Source organism: Diaphorina citri, unplaced genomic scaffold (genome assembly GCF_000475195.1).
Source record: "Diaphorina citri unplaced genomic scaffold, Diaci psyllid genome assembly version 1.1 scaffold902, whole genome shotgun sequence".
In the NCBI taxonomy this organism is placed as follows: domain Eukaryota; kingdom Metazoa; phylum Arthropoda; class Insecta; order Hemiptera; family Psyllidae; genus Diaphorina; species Diaphorina citri.
The window spans coordinates 60,917-76,914 of NW_007378333.1; the positions used below are offsets into that span (position 1 = coordinate 60,917).

The window sequence follows — 15,998 nt, forward strand, 5'->3', positions numbered from 1 at the left end:
CAAAAAACCAATAAAACCGGTTTTGGGGGGGATTTTTTTCGCATTTTCTCACACAAATGAGCTCTGATCTTGAAATTTGTCGCGACGATCTATGAACTCAAAGCGAGAAAGTTTTAGATAACACTTCAGTCGATCATTTAAGACCGGTTTTAGCGTCACCTATGTTAAGCTACGCCAAGCAAGGTCAAAAAATGGATGGGTGACTTCAGTACTATATTGGTAGTTATTAGGAAACATTAAAAGGAATAAAGGGAGAACGGGCTCTAGTCTTGATTTTAAATCATTACATGGAAGTAAAATCAAAAAATCAAATCAATAATCATGATAAACTGAATATTAAACAAATTAGGTAGGTACATAGGTACTGATTTTCTTTAATCACGATCGAATAAACTACGGGCTAAAAAATTCCCGGAGGTACCTATTGGTAGGTATTTTGAGTGAGGTAGGTTCGTTAAAACAAAGTATTAGTCTTTAAATAGAAAAAGAATAGTAAAACAAAAACATGTAGATAAATAAAATACAGATAAAAAACCATTAAAAAAAAAAAATCATTTTATGAGGTAAACTGAAATAAAATAATAATTTTATGCTCTCTCTTTTCCAGCGCAGTGCTTAACTAAAGCGAGGAAGCAGAAACAATAGTATTCCAGTTCAAAACAAATAGAATCTCACTTCAGCAAAATGGTCTCACGTTGCTTACTCGTTTCTCTGTTCATTCTTTATGGTGAGTGGATCTAAGATCTAACTGATTACTTTTTTTTATTGTTGTTTTTTACTTTCCTTATCCTAGGTATAGGAAGGAAAGTAATGTAATCGGGTCAAATTTTCGATGGTGAGTTTTTAGTGCCAAAACACGTTTTGAGGTCCCTAGATTTTGGCGGTTGTCGACCGTTTTTTGGCGGTTTTCAGCTATATCGACTAAGCGGTTAATTTAAAAGAACACTCAAATAAGCATCATTTAATAGGATAAGGAAAGTCGTGTGATGTTCACACCAGATTTTTCCCTCTTGGTTAGTTCATATACCTATTTTTTTCTCATTGCAATTATGTTTTTTTTTTTCCAATTCCTACCTACTATCTTACGTATTTATTGTCCATAATAATATTAGCTATGATTTTTTTAAATTTCAAACTTAAGAGAGGTCTCCAGTATCGATAAGTGCCGGAGTGTGCCGTGTTTTGAACCATTTCCAATGTTTTCGTAGATTTTCACGACTGAATGCTGAATATTTCCTTCCCACATTCTAAAATACGACTACCAATAGTATTCTCTCTCTTCCCACCTCTGTTTCTTTCAATATCAGGAAGTCTCACTCAAGTTGTTAGTCTTGTAGGCACTTAGTATCTCACTTGGTTTTGTCAATCACAAGTTTTTTTAGATTTTTTACTTTTCTTTTCCGGTTTTTAGGACCTTCTCTCCGATTTTACCTGTCTGTTAGTCTGAATAATCCATGTCCACAAGTTCAACACCTCGTGTAGAAGTCAAATGCGATCCGTTTTTGATAGACATTACTGAGGTTTGACTTGAGAGTAATTGTTCCTCGCGTGGTTTTTAGGATCACAAAGATGTCAAGAGAGAGCTAGCAGAAGTAGCACCAGTCAGTTCCAATTCCTACCTACTATCTTACGTATTTATTGTCCATAATAATATTAGCTATGATTTTTTTAAATTTCAAACTTAAATTTCAAGTTTCAAGATTTCCTGATTCGCCTTCAATTTTTCAGGTGTTCTATCCACACACCAAGCAGTCATCGGTGTTGCCAGATCGGTAAGTTTGATAATTAATTATCTTTTTATTTTACTTTCAGGTCATTCAGTACCTAAAGTACCTTACCCAGATACCCAGTTAAATAGGCTGTTGATAGTACGGGTAGTACAATTAAATTTTATTTAGAGAGAAACAATTAGGCAGTCCGCCAATAAAATTTATTTGTGACATTGTGACTGCCCAAAGTTTGGGTTGCCAATACGACACAGCGTAGTTTTCACTTTCTCAGACAGAAATGTTAGTGTTGGCGTTTAAAAAGAAGTTGCCATCCCTGAAAACTCGAGAACCGTTTTGAAATTCGGAAAAATTCTAAAACACGTATATTTATATATTTTTTTTTATTTTTTTTTTTACTTTCAGGTCATTCAGTACCTAAACCTAAAGTACCTTACCCAGATACCCAGTTAAATAGGCTGTTGATAGTAGGTACGGGTAGTACAATTAGATTTTATTTAGAGAGAAACAATTAGGCAGTCCGCCAATAAAATTTATTTGTGACATTGTGACTGCCCGAAGTTTGGGTTGCCAATACGACACAGCGTAGTTTTCACTTTTTCAGACAGAAATGTTAGTGTTGGCGTTTAAAAAGAAGTTGCTATCCCTGAAAACTCGAGAACCGTTTTGAAATTCGGAAAAATTCTAAAACACGTATATTTATATATTTTTTTTTATTTTTTTATATTTTTTTTTTCAAGGGAAATTTATTTTAAGGGAATCTCGATTTTTCGGCACTATCAGGGCCAGGGCGGCCCCAGGGGGGTCAACTTTAAAATCTTAAAGAGGAACCCCCTACTTGTGATACAACATATCAAAGGTATTACAAAACGTAGTAGTTTGGTACAAGTTTGAGCTCAATCCAACAACCATGGCAGGCCTTTTAAAATTTTAATTTTTACATGTTCTCTCGCCAATGGGGGAAGCACCAAAAATGGGAAATTCATATTGATTGGTGATTTGTACTTCAAATAGGTCCCACTAATGATTCATATTGAAATTCAGACCAAAAAATGAAATTTGGACTCCCGGCCCTGATGGCCTCCGGGGGTGAAAATGGATGTTTCAAAATTTTATTTTTGGGACTGACTTTTAATATGGATCATTAGTGGGACCTATTTGAAGTACAAACCACCAATCAGTATGAATTTCCCATTTTTGTTGCTTCCCCTATTGGCGGGAGAACACGGAAAAATGAAAAACTGAATAGGCCCTAACTCGTGCTCTGGTTGTCACCTGTGCGGGCTGTTTGAACAATATTGTCGGATCGTGCTCAAACTTGTACCAAAGTACTACGTTCTTTAAGGCCTTAGATAATATGATGTATCACAAATAGGGGGCTCCTATTTAAGATTTTAAAGTTGACCCCTCTGGGGCCGCCCCTAAAAATGCCGAAAAATTGAGGTCCCCTTAAAATAGGTTCCCCTTAAAAATAAAGAAATACGTGTTTTAGGATTTTTCCGAATTCCAAACGGTTCTCGAGCTTTCAGGGGTGGCAACTTTTTTTAAAAAACACCCTGTATGTAATTAATTTTTGCAACATTGAGGTACCTACCTAACACTGTTAATTAGGTTTAATGTTTAATCAGATATGTTTTCATTGGTTGTTTTGTTTTTAATCACGGCACACTCCGGTAATGGATTTTGAGTTTGGTGAACTTTGTAATAAGCACTGCCCCTTTGGTTTTGGAATTGTGAGTTAGCATATCAATCTTTTGAATAGCTTTTTTAAAATCTTTTTTTTAACGTTTGATAATTATTCTAAATCTTTTGGACAGCTTTTGTAATGTGAATATTTTTATCTCTTAGACATCTTCTCAAGTTCGTTAATTTTGAAACAAGAGTTTTGTGTTTGGGTCCAGATTTTTGTTCCTTCTCTAACCTCAATTACCTTTAATAATGACTTGGTCCGTTTTGTAGGTGAAAATTCAAAATTGTGCTGCTAATGCTGAAACAATAACCAACATTCTTGCATACCTATACTTCTTTGCTTCATTCAGTTGATCTTATCTGCATGATTGTAACGCTTTTTCCAACTGCAAAAGGAAGCTAACGACCTTACTATCATAAGTGTTAAAGTGCCTTATCGAAAAAAAGAAGCTACTAACACGGAAATTTAAATAACCCAACCAACAAAGAGACTTTTAAAACAAAAACTACTAAAATGTTTCAACGCCTTCGCTTCTATTAATCTCTTCAGAGTTCGCAAACCAACCGTTTATACCTCCTGCATAAACAACTAAAGATTACTTATCAGGGTGGTGATTTTCAACCTAACTTTTTTACCCGCTTTCCCGCTTGAAACACACAAATCGGTACCCATGCTTCCAATGCTGATGCTTCTGCGCAAACGCTGAAAATCGGGGCATTCCTCATTGCTTTGAGCCGTGCTATTGCTGTGTTCTGAAATGTGCGTGCATTCCCAAACCAAGAGTTGGAGAATAGCTCGATCTAAAGATTCTAAAGCGTCCATTGGCTTTCTCATATCAACCACTTCCAACACAGGTCTCCGATGATGTGAACACGTTGAGTCAGGCGGAAGGCGCCAAGAATCTGGACACGGAAGATTACGAAGTTCTGGAGGCGGATGAGGTGCCGCCATCTGACGAGGGCGGTCCGACACTGGTGGAACCGCGGTCCCAACTGGGGTCCTCCATGGCAAGCGGCATGCAGACGGGCGGCACATCGGTGGATAAGTTCGGCTCAGGCCTGGCCTCGTGGGGAAACAGCGTGGCCAACTTTGGACAGGGCTGGACCAACATGGGCCAGTCCTTGCAGACCGTTGACGAGAAACTTGGCTGAGAAGAAGAGGAAGAAGATAGAAGAAGGCGAAGATAAAAACTAAGGTTCGCGTGTGCATCTCCCAAGACTTATTTAACTTACTAGTATTCATATGTATTTTCTGACTCTTTTTGTCTAGATTTTGAGGCATTTTTGAACAACTAAATTTAGTAGTAAACTAATTTTTTACAAATCTAAAATGGTAGGTAAAATGAAGAATAATCCTAAGCATAAGACTGTTTGTCAATCATCGATTCCCATTTGTTTCATGTTAAAATATCCTAAAGAAGTTTCCTGAAAAGTCCTCTATCACTAGTGACAAGAACTTTCAATAAGTATACCTAACATACCTAAAAACTTATCGGTGACAGTTGAACACTCGTGTGAATAATATGTGGATAGCATTAATAAAATCCTGTGAATAATATGTGGATAGACTGGATAGCATTAATAAAATCCTGTAAGACAATCAGGCTCATTTAGAACTAACCCAAAAACCAAGTGCAAAAACCACTTCTGTACATACGAACACCTGGGGGAAAATCTTTGGACAGCTTGTTTACTACCTTGTGCTGACACGAACCTTCATTGCATCCACTTTAGGTGAGGAACCTGGACACCCGGAATCTGCCCCGCGATACTGAGAGTGCAGACCCAGGAGAAATCACCGACACTTCTGCAGAAGCTGTGGATCCTGGAGACCCTAACGCACCAGAGCTGTCCGAAGAACAGAAAACCACCCAGATGGGAAGTGCCATGGCCAGCGGCGTCCAGTCGATGGGGACCATCGGGAACAAGTTTGGTTTAGCCTGGGCTGGCATGGGCAACAGCATAGCCTCTGGAGGAACGGCCGTCAATGAGTTTGGACAGATGTGGAGCTCGATTGACGAGAAAATTCCCAGTTTTATGGGATCATCGCGGAGAGCAAGTTAAGAGGTCTCCAGTATCGATAAGTGCCGGATTGTGCCGTGTTTTGAACCATTTCCAATGTTTTCGTAGATTTTCACGACTGAATGCTGAATATTTCCTTCCCACATTCTAAAATACGACTACCAATAGTATTCTCTCTCTTCCCACCTCTGTTTCTTTCAATATCAAGAAGTCTCACTCAAGTTGTTAGTCTTGTAGGCACTTAGTATCTCACTTGGTTTTGTCAATCACAAGTTTTTATAGATTTTTACTTTTCTTTTCCGGTTTTTAGGACCTTCTCTCCGATTTTACCTGTCTGTTAGTCTGAGTAATCCATGTCCACAAGTTCAACACCTCGTGTAGAAGTCAAATGTGATCCGTTTTTGATAGGCACTCTTTCAATTCGTTTTTGATAGACATTATTGGGGTTTGACTTGAGAGTAATTGTTCCTCGCGTGGTTTTTAGGATCACAAAGATGTCAAGAGAGAGCTAGCAGAAGTAGCACCAGTCAGTGACGAGACTATTGCTGATCAAACAGAGGAAGTTGCTGAGGATGCTAGCAACATGATGGATTCCTTCAAGGGTATCCTCAAAGGGATTGGGAAAGGAGTGACCAAAATGGTTCGCGACGCCGAAATTGGAATGAAGAGAGGATTCCTGGACGCCAAGGAAGAACTGTATTCCACAATTCAATCTCAAAAATAGACCTACGTTCAACACTTATCCACTTTGTTCCAGAAAGAGCATCAAATAAGATTTAACCTTTGTTCAGGAAATAGCAAATAAGATACCCCTTTTGCGCAGAAGTAGAAACTGTAGAAGGAAGGAAAATATGAATTTTTCACAATGCAATCTATCTTGCTAATACATTTGGTTGTAAAGCACAACATTAGTCACATTATGTTAGTAGCGAATTCTTTCTTCTTTTTTATTTTTTCTCCATAAATATTTAGGTACCTAATAGATTTACAACATAGTTTGGCATATCCATGAAGAAACTTTGGCTGAAAAGGTACCTATTACCTTTTTTTTTTAGAGGTTTGACAGAGGGAACTGTAACTGCTATGGTCTTATCGTCCCGAAATCGAAGAGAGAAGGAAGACAGGATAGGTGCCGAAATCGGAATGAAGAGAGGATTCATGGACGCCAAGGAAGAACTGTATTCCACAATTCAATCTCAAAAATAGACCTACGTTCAACACTTATCCACTTTTTTCCAGAAAGAGCATCAAATAAGATTTAACCTTTGTTCAGGAAATAGCAAATAAGATACCCTTTTTGCGCAGAAGTAGAAACTGTAGAAGGAAGGAAAATGTATGAATTTTTCACAATGCAATCCATCTTGCTAATACATTTGGTTGTAAAGCACAACATTAGTCACATTATATTAGTAGCGAATTCTTTCTTCTTTTTATTTTTTCTCCATAAATATTTAGGTACCTAATAGATTTACAAGATAGTTGAGCATATCCATGAAGAAACTTTGGCTGAAAAGGTACCTATTACCTTTTTTTTTTAAAGAGGTTTGACAGAGGGAACTGTAACTGCTATGGTCTTATCGTCCCCAAATCGAAGAGAGAAGGAAGACAGGATAGGAGAAAGCCAGCCGTTCCGAGAACGAACATTATCCCATCAGGATAAAATCCGCCCCGGGCGGGAATCGAACCCACGGCCTAGCGCTTACAAGGCAGACGCACTACCAACTAAGCTAACTAGGCTGGCTAAGGCTAACCTTTGAATTTAGATATTTAGCTATCTTCACATTAAGTTTAGTGTATAGGTACATAGGTACCCCAAAACTAAGAGTTACCTAGGGCCACTTCGGTTTTCACGAAGAATGAGTAATTTTTTGTGTAATTTCGTCAAAGTATTAGGTATAAACTAAAAGTCGAAATGACATCGCGTCCATGATGGCCACTTTGGTTCAGGAAAAGTTAAAAAAATTTAGTCTAAGTAGGTACCTATAAAAAATCATATGTATTTATTTTTCTCTCAATACAGAAAATCAAAGTCATCCTTGTATTCTTTACAGGTATTAGATTAATAACGTTCTCATCATCAATAATTTAGCATAAATTGTAAAAAATATACGATCTCCAAGATATTTGGCGCAGAATTGGTTGGCCTCCAATATTATTTTCACATTAAAAAAAGAGAGTTACCCTCTCTTTTTTTAACTCTCTTTTTTTACTTTTTTCCCTTCCGCTGAGCCTTTTCGGAACGGCTGGCTTTCTCCTATCCTGTCTTCCTTCTCTCTTCGATTTCGGGACGATAAAACCCTAGCAGTTACAGTTCCCTCTGAACTATTTGGTGCAGGACAGAATTCAAGTCCTCAGTCTCGTTCAGCCGGTCATTGACCCGGTGTGTTTTCCCTGCAGGGTTCTGTACTACATGGCGAGGCTACCCAGATCCCCCGGCCTGCAACCACCGCGGATTATATCCTAATTGATGATATTCGCGTCGACTATTCGAACGATGGATTATTGGCGCAGTCGATATATCAACTCCGGCAAGACTACCAAAGCGAGAATGCTGCCTATGATGTTGACGTCTATCTTGTTTGAATTTTTTTTTTTTTTTTTTTCAACATATTACTCTTTAATTTTCTTCATCCCTGAAGTAACCAGAACCTCGCTGACTGGTCACCCGTCCAGACATTAACCACGCATAACGCTGCTTAACTTGAGCCCATCTTTTGGGAAAAGGGTGCTTTGAACGTGCTTTAACGCCCATCTTTTGGGAAAAGGGTGCTTTGAACGTGCTTTAACGCTTTATCCCACTTCGAGGCTTGAATTACGGTTTGGTTAAATTTTAATAAATGAAATTTACTTTGGAAATCTTAGTTCTTTTGATTGTATAGGTCAAATTTTGTAACCAAGGGCGGCCACTCACATTCCGACTGTCTGACTGGCGGAAACACCTTCCGACTTCTAGGTCTCTCAAACGGTCTGAAGACAGGAAAAATCAACAATCTTTTGATTCACTTTAACTGGGCCGATTAACTTGAAACTTGATACACTCATGTATCTTGGATGACAACTTGATAACTTATTGATTCTGTGATTGATAGATGATTCTTTGAAAAAGTTCGGAAATTTACTTTGTGTAACAGTGTATTTTTTACGAAAACGATTCTTCCAAATAAGTTCCGTTTCATGAAGTGTTCTTGTATCTGTGATTTGTAACTTTATGAGATAACCGAGCTGTTCAAAACAAGCGCCACCAAATACACCAGTAGCACCACCATCATCGCATCGTAAGAACACGGTAAGTTGATATTTTTCCTCCTTAAAATATCCATTCATCACTGAAAGCGTTTTGAAAGTCACAAAGGTTTTGATCGGGATCACAGTCTGAATTAAAGATCTTAACTTGAGTGAGGTCTAGCAATCTAATTGGTTGTTTTAAACTTTGAATAAAATTTTAGCAAATCAAGATATCATTAGGAAAACTCAGATTCTGACTTCAGATTGTGGTCCTGGTCGTCAGTAAGTTTTTGCCTTTGATTTTCTGTCCCACTCGAGTGATACCATGGGAAAATGGGAACATTCCTTCTTCCCACTCTGTTCTTGCAATCTGATGCACCTTATGGTAGAATCGAAGAAATACAAGAAACATAGAGGCAATTAATTACCCTTAAATTTCATGATAAACACCCCCAACAAAATCAGCAATCTACAACCGATTTCACTTTACACTTGGGAACACAAAAGAGGTCCTCCATTAATTTTCTTGTAATGCGGCGCGATCATACGTTCATTCAAAGTCAATGAGAAGCTTATCTATTTAGTTAGGTGGAAGAGCTCACGTAAGTGAGAACCCTACCACTTTAAACCCCTAGAAAAAGTAGATACATATGTAGCTAATGTCAAGAATAGGTACTAGTTATCTACATATTTTCTGAACATTTCAGTTTTCTTGGTTATCCATCTGGAAAAGTTGTTTCTCGATATCACTACAGACATGTCTTCCCTTTGATTTCAGCTGCCTTTCGTCACGAATCCGTACATACTGATACCAGACGAGTATATACCATCCGATGCTGCACGTAACATACTCAAATATAGCGGGCGCTCTCTACCTAATCCCAGCGATTCCATCCAACAAAATCAGCAATCTACAACCGGTTCCACTTTACACTTGGGAACACAAAAGAGGTCCTCCATTAATTTTCTTGTAACGCGGCGCGATCATACGTTCATTCAAAGTCAATGAGAAGCTTATCTATTTAGTTAGTGAGAACCCTACCACTTCAAACCCCTAGAAAAAATAGATACATATGTAGCTAATGTCAAGAATAGGTACTAGTTACCTACATATTTTCTGAACATTTCAGTTTTCTTGGTTATCCATCTGGAAAAGTTGTTTCTCGATATCACTACAGACATGTCTTCCCTTTGATTTCAGCTCCCTTTCGTCATGAATCCGTACATCCTGATACCAGACGAGTATATACCATCCGATGCTGCACGTAACATACTCAAATATAGCGGGCGCTCTCTACCTAATCCCAGCGATTCCATGATAATCAACCTGGCCGATCTGCAAGCTCACCGCATTGCCAACTCTATTCAAATATCAGGCGACCAGTCCAAACAATACGCCTTGGAAGATAAAGTTCATGTGAATAGCTATGGGGAAGAGACCGACCAGGGGGAGAACTTGACAGATATGGACGCTCACCGTATGACGAACTCGGTGGAAATAACGGACGGGCAGTACAAGGAAAACTCATTGGAAGACAACGCCCACTTGAACAACTATCGGGAAATATACGACACGGAGGCTGTGTTGGAGAGAAGATCGTTTGAGCCAGCATTGGAGAGATCACTGGAGCCCTCAGAGAAGACCAAGCGAAGGACACGGACAATTGCGGGAGGCATCAAGGATAGAAACAAGAAGAGAAGGAACGAGGAAGATGCAAACAACCCTAGAGGAGATTTGTTCGATGATTCCCCGAGCCGTCTGGGAAATCTCCTGACGGGATCTTCCAGTGGAGACTCAAACCCTCAACCTGAAGCTGAGACAACCCATAGCTCAGAGAATAGTGGAACGTCACTGGGAGGTCTGTTGATACCAAACTCGAATACGAATCCATCGGAGAACAGTTCTGGAGGTGCCGGCAGCTTGATACCTGTGGTGGGAGGTAACAGTGAGAATGAAATTTCAGGAAGATGAGGTGCCGCCATCTGACGAGGGCGGTCCGACACTGGTGGAACCGCGGTCCCAACTGGGGTCCTCCATGGCAAGTGGCATGCAGACGGGCGGCACTTCGGTGGATAAGTTCGGCTCAGGCCTGGCCTCGTGGGGAAACAGCGTGGCCAACTTTGGACAAGGCTGGACCAACATGGGCCAGTCCTTGCAGACCGTTGACGAGAAACTTGGCTGAGAAGAAGAGGAAGAAGATAGAAAAAGGCGAAGATAAAAACTAAGGTTCGCGTGTGCATCTCCCAAGTCTTATTTAACTTACTAGTATTCATATGTATTTTCTGACTCTTTTTGTCTAGATTTTGAGGCATTTTTGAACAACTAAATTTAGTAGTAGATTTCAGGATCATCGGAAACGAATGAAGGCAGTTCTAACACAAATTCTGATGGCAATGACAACAAACCAAGCACTGGTGAAACTATTGAGACTGGCGGAGAAGAGAACGAAGGCGGCTTTGGCATTCCATTCCTCGGAGGAGGTTCAAGCTCGCAGGAGTCCAAACCTCAAGATTTTTTTTTTACAAATCTACAATGGTAGGTAAAATGAAGAATAATCCTAAGCATAAGACTGTTTGTCAATCATCGATTCCCATTTGTTTCATGTAAAAATTTCCTAAAGAAGTTTCCTGAAAAGCCCTCTATCACTAGTGACAAGAACTTTCAATAAGTATACCTAACATACCTAAAAACTTATCGGTGACAGTTGAACACTCGTGTGAATAAAATAATTAGTTTTTAAAAAATGTAGGTAGGTACATTACTTTTTGAAGGATGTAGGTAATGTCTTACCAGGTACCTATTATAACTTAGCGGAAATTATAATTTCATGGTAGGTAGTGGGTACCACCTACCTATACCTTTAGATGTATGTACACGTAATAAATAGGTAGTTAGTAGTTAGATACTTAACTTAGTACTGTACTTTAGTTAAATTTCTGTTCATTTATTTATTTGTAGGTGGTAGGTGTCTACCTATTTTTAACCTTTACACCAAACTGACCAAACTAATTTCAGAGTTCAATTTATTTTTAGTCCGTCCTTCCTTTCTTATTACGATAGTAATAAAAAGAGGTACGAGTATAAGGGACGGGCTATTGTATTCGCTTCGGTGTCGTCTGTCTGTCGGTCGGTCTGTCTGTTCCTATAGAAGGACTTATCCAAACCTGGTCGACCTATATATCAAATTAAAGGTCTTTTTACCAGGAACACGAAAGTGGTGGTGGTGGTGCAAATTTTGTCCAGAAAACCATAAAGCCAAAAAACCAAAAAAAAAACTTGTTTTTGGGGGATTTTCTTCACATTTTCTCACACAAATGAGCTCTGATCTTGAAATTTGTCGCGACGACCTATGAACTCAAGGCGAGAAAGAATTTCAGGATCATCGGAAACGAATGAAGGCAGTTCTAACACAAATTCTGATGGCAATGACAACAAGCCAAGCACTGATGAAACTGTTGAGACTGGCGGAGAAGAGAACGAAGGCGGCTTTGGCATTCCATTCCTCGGAGGAGGTTCAAGCTCGCAGGAGTCCAAACCTCAAGAGTGATTCAGGAACTTGATATTAATAGCCCCGCCACCACTACTTCACAGGAGCAGCTTACTATTCTCCAGCGGTTGGAACGCATTGAGGAGATCATGTCCAGGTCTCCTAACCTCAAGAAGCGAAGCCATCCACGAACAGTGATGATAAAGGACCTACGTCCGCTATACCAGGATTCATCGGATCCCCCAGCATACCCTTCATCGGATCCCCCAACAAGAACAACAGCTCTTCCAGCAACGGCCAAAGCAATCAGAGTGGTAACGCTGAAAACTCTAGCAGTGGACTGACCAGTTACATTCCGGGAGGTCTATCACCAAGCTCTGCCACCAGCATGATTCCAGGAAGTGTCAACCCTTCCACCTACCTTCCGTTCGGGTCCGGTTCAAATTCTTCTCAAAGCTCTAGTAGCTCCTCAGGGGGAGGCTCAGGGATGGGCGGTCTGACAGGCTTGGGCTCGAACATCCCAGGTGTGTCTGCCGTGAAGGATCGTATTCCAGGACTAGGGAACAGTTCGTCCTCGCAGAGTCCGACCCTGATCATGGGAGCGTTCGGTGTGGTTGTGGTGCCCCTTACGCCGGAGAATATGGCAACTGCTATGTCGGGTGTAAGCCAGATGGGTTCTATGATACCAGGAGGTGGACTGGGTGGCATGTCGGGCATGCTGCCAGGGCTGGGCTGAAACCGGGACGAAGCCAAGGAACTGGGAGCCTCTCCATACTCTTTGTAACACTAAAAATATACTCCGGATTCGTCAAAATGAACTCTTTTACTCTTCGTTTGCTTTAAATGGAAAAACAGGATTTACACTACACGAAACAATGTAAAGGTTTGTCCACACTCTGGTCTATGCACATCAAATAAAACTCTTCCAATAGGGTTTCCAGTCGATCAACGTAGTGTAGACCTGAACTTTGAAATTGCAGAGTCGTATGGAGGAGACTTTTCTAACAATGGATTTGCACTCATGGCTGAACGTTTTGAAAGAACAAACTCACCTGCTCAACATAGTAAAACTACGACAACCCAAGGGCGCGATGCACAATAGATAAACCCTTTTCAGGAAAACATGCACATACCAGAAATATTTCTTCATCTACTGATCATCGATACTTCGAGATGGGTGCTGATTTCTGATGAAAAAGAGGCGATTTTGTTGTTCTATATTGAAAATATCAGCGAACCTGTAGGAACGTGAAACTAAAGCAAGATGAAACCAAACTTTCGAGTTCCTCAAACCCAGTGGTTTTTTGTTTGACATGCAACTTCAGTTTCACGTATCATGAAATGCGTTTCTCCAGTGAGCTTTTGTCTCACAGCAAACTGTTGTTGTAGCTTTCATTTCTCACTCCCTTTCCCGTAGCATTAGGAGGACCTTGTTTTAAAGGTCTAGGATTCCGATATTCTGAACTATTGATGTATTGCAATTAGATAGATATCGAATAATTATTATAAATCAAATAAAGAAGTTTTGAACTTTTGAAAGATTTATTACCTACTTTGAGTTTCATTATTACGATCACTTTGATAGTACTTCCTTACTCACTGTATAACTGCTAAAGTCTTTGGTGACGGTGGTTTTACCCTTCATTCGGAAACAAGCAACCCGCCTCACATAATCCTCACCTAGCCTGAGTGGGAGCGGGAAAACCCAGCAGCACATGATCACCCAAATGATCTCCCATCCATTTATCAACCACGAGCAACGTTGCTTGACACTCAACTTTTGTAGACCCAAGTAGGTTTAATCCCAGCCGAGGTATGGAATTTTATCCTCAATATAATTTGAGAATTTGACCACAATAATAGTACATAGTAGCCTACTGCTGGAGTAAAGGGACTTTTCAGTCCTATGCGAGCAGTATAAATAAGCACTATTATTATTATTACATATGTCCAATCAACAGGTTGAGAACCGCTCACCTGGACAATGTTCATAAATAAACAATGATAATAAAATAAGAAATGGTCAATTCAGAATCAAATCTCTGATAGGTATTAGATTACGTTACGCCTCACAAACTCTAACGTACCTACCTACATAGTACGCACAGTTGTACCTATCATTAATCTCATAATGCGTGATCAATGGTCAAGTCACACAACTATAGGCAACCAGTTTCCGAGAGCGTCAAGAATTATTAGATACCTCAAGTTAAATCAAATGATGTTCAAACAGCCATCATAAAAAACAACTTGTTCTAACCACGTTAATAAGAACGTTAGTTTATAAGAACAATAACATCAATAGCATACCGCCATTCACCAGTCAGGCACCCATCTCATTTCTCACCATAGTTAACTCAGGTGACTACGTACCATCCAATAAGCACACACATGTCATTACCACTAATGAGATTGGAGATATTATTTTCCGTTACCCTCTATCAGCTCAGTAACTGAAATACCGCTTGATTTAGGCCGCGCCATAGGAAATCTTCTACTGAGAAAAGTTACCGTCATCTATGAATTTATTCAAAATGTCGGGATCAGGATTTGAAAGAATTATGAAATCATAGGTTTGGTTTTTCAGGAAGCATTTTCATAGGTTTGGTTTTTCAGGAAGCATTTTCATAGGTTTGGTTTTTCAGTTGGGAGCATTCTGAGGTAGAGTTGATTTTGGAGCATTCTGAGATGAAGATGATCAGGAAGTATTTTCATAGGTTTGGTTTTTCTGAGCGTGAGTGGCGGGCATTGAACGTAGGTTAACAGAAAGTCGTGTGATGTTTCTTCAGGAAGCATTTTCATAAGTTTGGTTTTTCAGTATTTTCAGGAAGCATTTTCATAGGTTTGGTTTTTCAGGAAGTATTTTCATAGGTTTATTTTTTCAGAAGCATTTTCATAAGTTTGGTTTTTCAGTATTTTCAGGAAGCATTTTCATAGGTTTGGTTTTTCAGGAAGTATTTTCATAGGTTTGGTTTTTCTGAGCGTGAGTGGCGGGCATTGAACGTAGGTTAACAGAAAGTCGTGTGATGTTTCACTTCAGATGACGATTATTAGATTAGGGCCATGTTTCATCGCCTCGCCGTACATTACCAGAACTTACTTCCTAGCATAATTACACAGGAAGCATTCAACACAACTCATCAGATCCAGATCCGTCGGTAAACGATGAGACCGATGAGATGCGGTTAATGAGGAACTCATCATCCAAGAGGTATAACCAGCCAACTATAATTGTGAATAATATGTGGATGGACTGGATAGCATTAATAAAATCCTGTAAGACAATGAGGCTCATTTAGAACTAACCCAAAAACCAAGTGCAAAAACCACTTCTGTACATACGAACACCTGGGGGGGAAAAATCTTTGGACAGCTTGTTTACTACCTTGTGTTGACACGAACCTTCATTGCGTCCACTTTAGGTGAGGAACCTGGATACCCGGAATCTGCCCCGCGATACTGAGAGTGCAGACCCAGGAGAAATCACCGACACTTCTGCAGAAGCTGTGGATCCTGGAGACCCTACATAATAAGAGGTGTGGCTATTAAGTTCGTGGACTCGAGCGGCTACACAAAAACCGTGCATGCTAGAAAGATATGATGAACATGTTTGGACAGCTTAAAGTCTTGTCTTTCAATTGATAGGTGTCACATACCTGTACTGTAATTAGTTCTGTTGTGATAGCCCGACGCGCAAGACACCTTTTTTGATTTTGCCGGAATTATGATTGATATAAACGTTGATACGAGATTTGACAGCTTAGATGCCGTTAAGAAAAAAGCGGCAGAAGTTATGAAAGGCCTTACACAAAATGACCGCCACCACTGTTTCGATCAATGGAAAATT

The 15,998-nt window shown here is 39.7% G+C and overlaps 1 protein-coding gene across 4 annotated transcripts; it reads left to right on the top strand.

Annotated features, from left to right (window-relative positions):
- The first annotated feature begins 604 nt into the window (after positions 1-604).
- Positions 605-10,855, top strand: LOC103512942. Of its 4 annotated transcripts, none has more exons than XM_026826278.1 (4): positions 605-727; positions 1,729-1,772; positions 4,272-4,358; positions 10,637-10,855. In XM_026826278.1, exons 1-4 carry the CDS (start codon positions 685-687, stop codon positions 10,844-10,846), a joined length of 384 nt encoding a protein of 127 aa, XP_026682079.1. In that variant the 5' UTR covers positions 605-684; the 3' UTR covers positions 10,847-10,855. The 4 variants fall into 4 exon arrangements, with proteins under 4 accessions (XP_026682079.1, XP_008475963.1, XP_008475964.1 ...); XM_008477741.3 differs by lacking the exon at positions 10,637-10,855 and adding an exon at positions 5,151-5,256 and having other exon boundaries at positions 4,272-4,612; XM_008477742.3 differs by lacking the exons at positions 4,272-4,358; positions 10,637-10,855 and adding an exon at positions 5,923-6,552.
- The last annotated feature ends 5,143 nt before the right edge of the window (positions 10,856-15,998 follow it).

Bases quoted from the DNA above. Each gene is read 5' to 3' on its own strand.
- LOC103512942 (XM_026826277.1), top strand. From the start codon at position 685: ATGGTCTCACGTTGCTTACTCGTTTCTCTGTTCATTCTTTATG. The intron at 728-1,728 runs GTGAGTGGATCT...TCAATTTTTCAG, and splicing joins TTCTCTGTTCATTCTTTATG to GTGTTCTATCCACACACCAA. The intron at 1,773-5,150 runs GTAAGTTTGATA...CATCCACTTTAG, and splicing joins TCATCGGTGTTGCCAGATCG to GTGAGGAACCTGGACACCCG.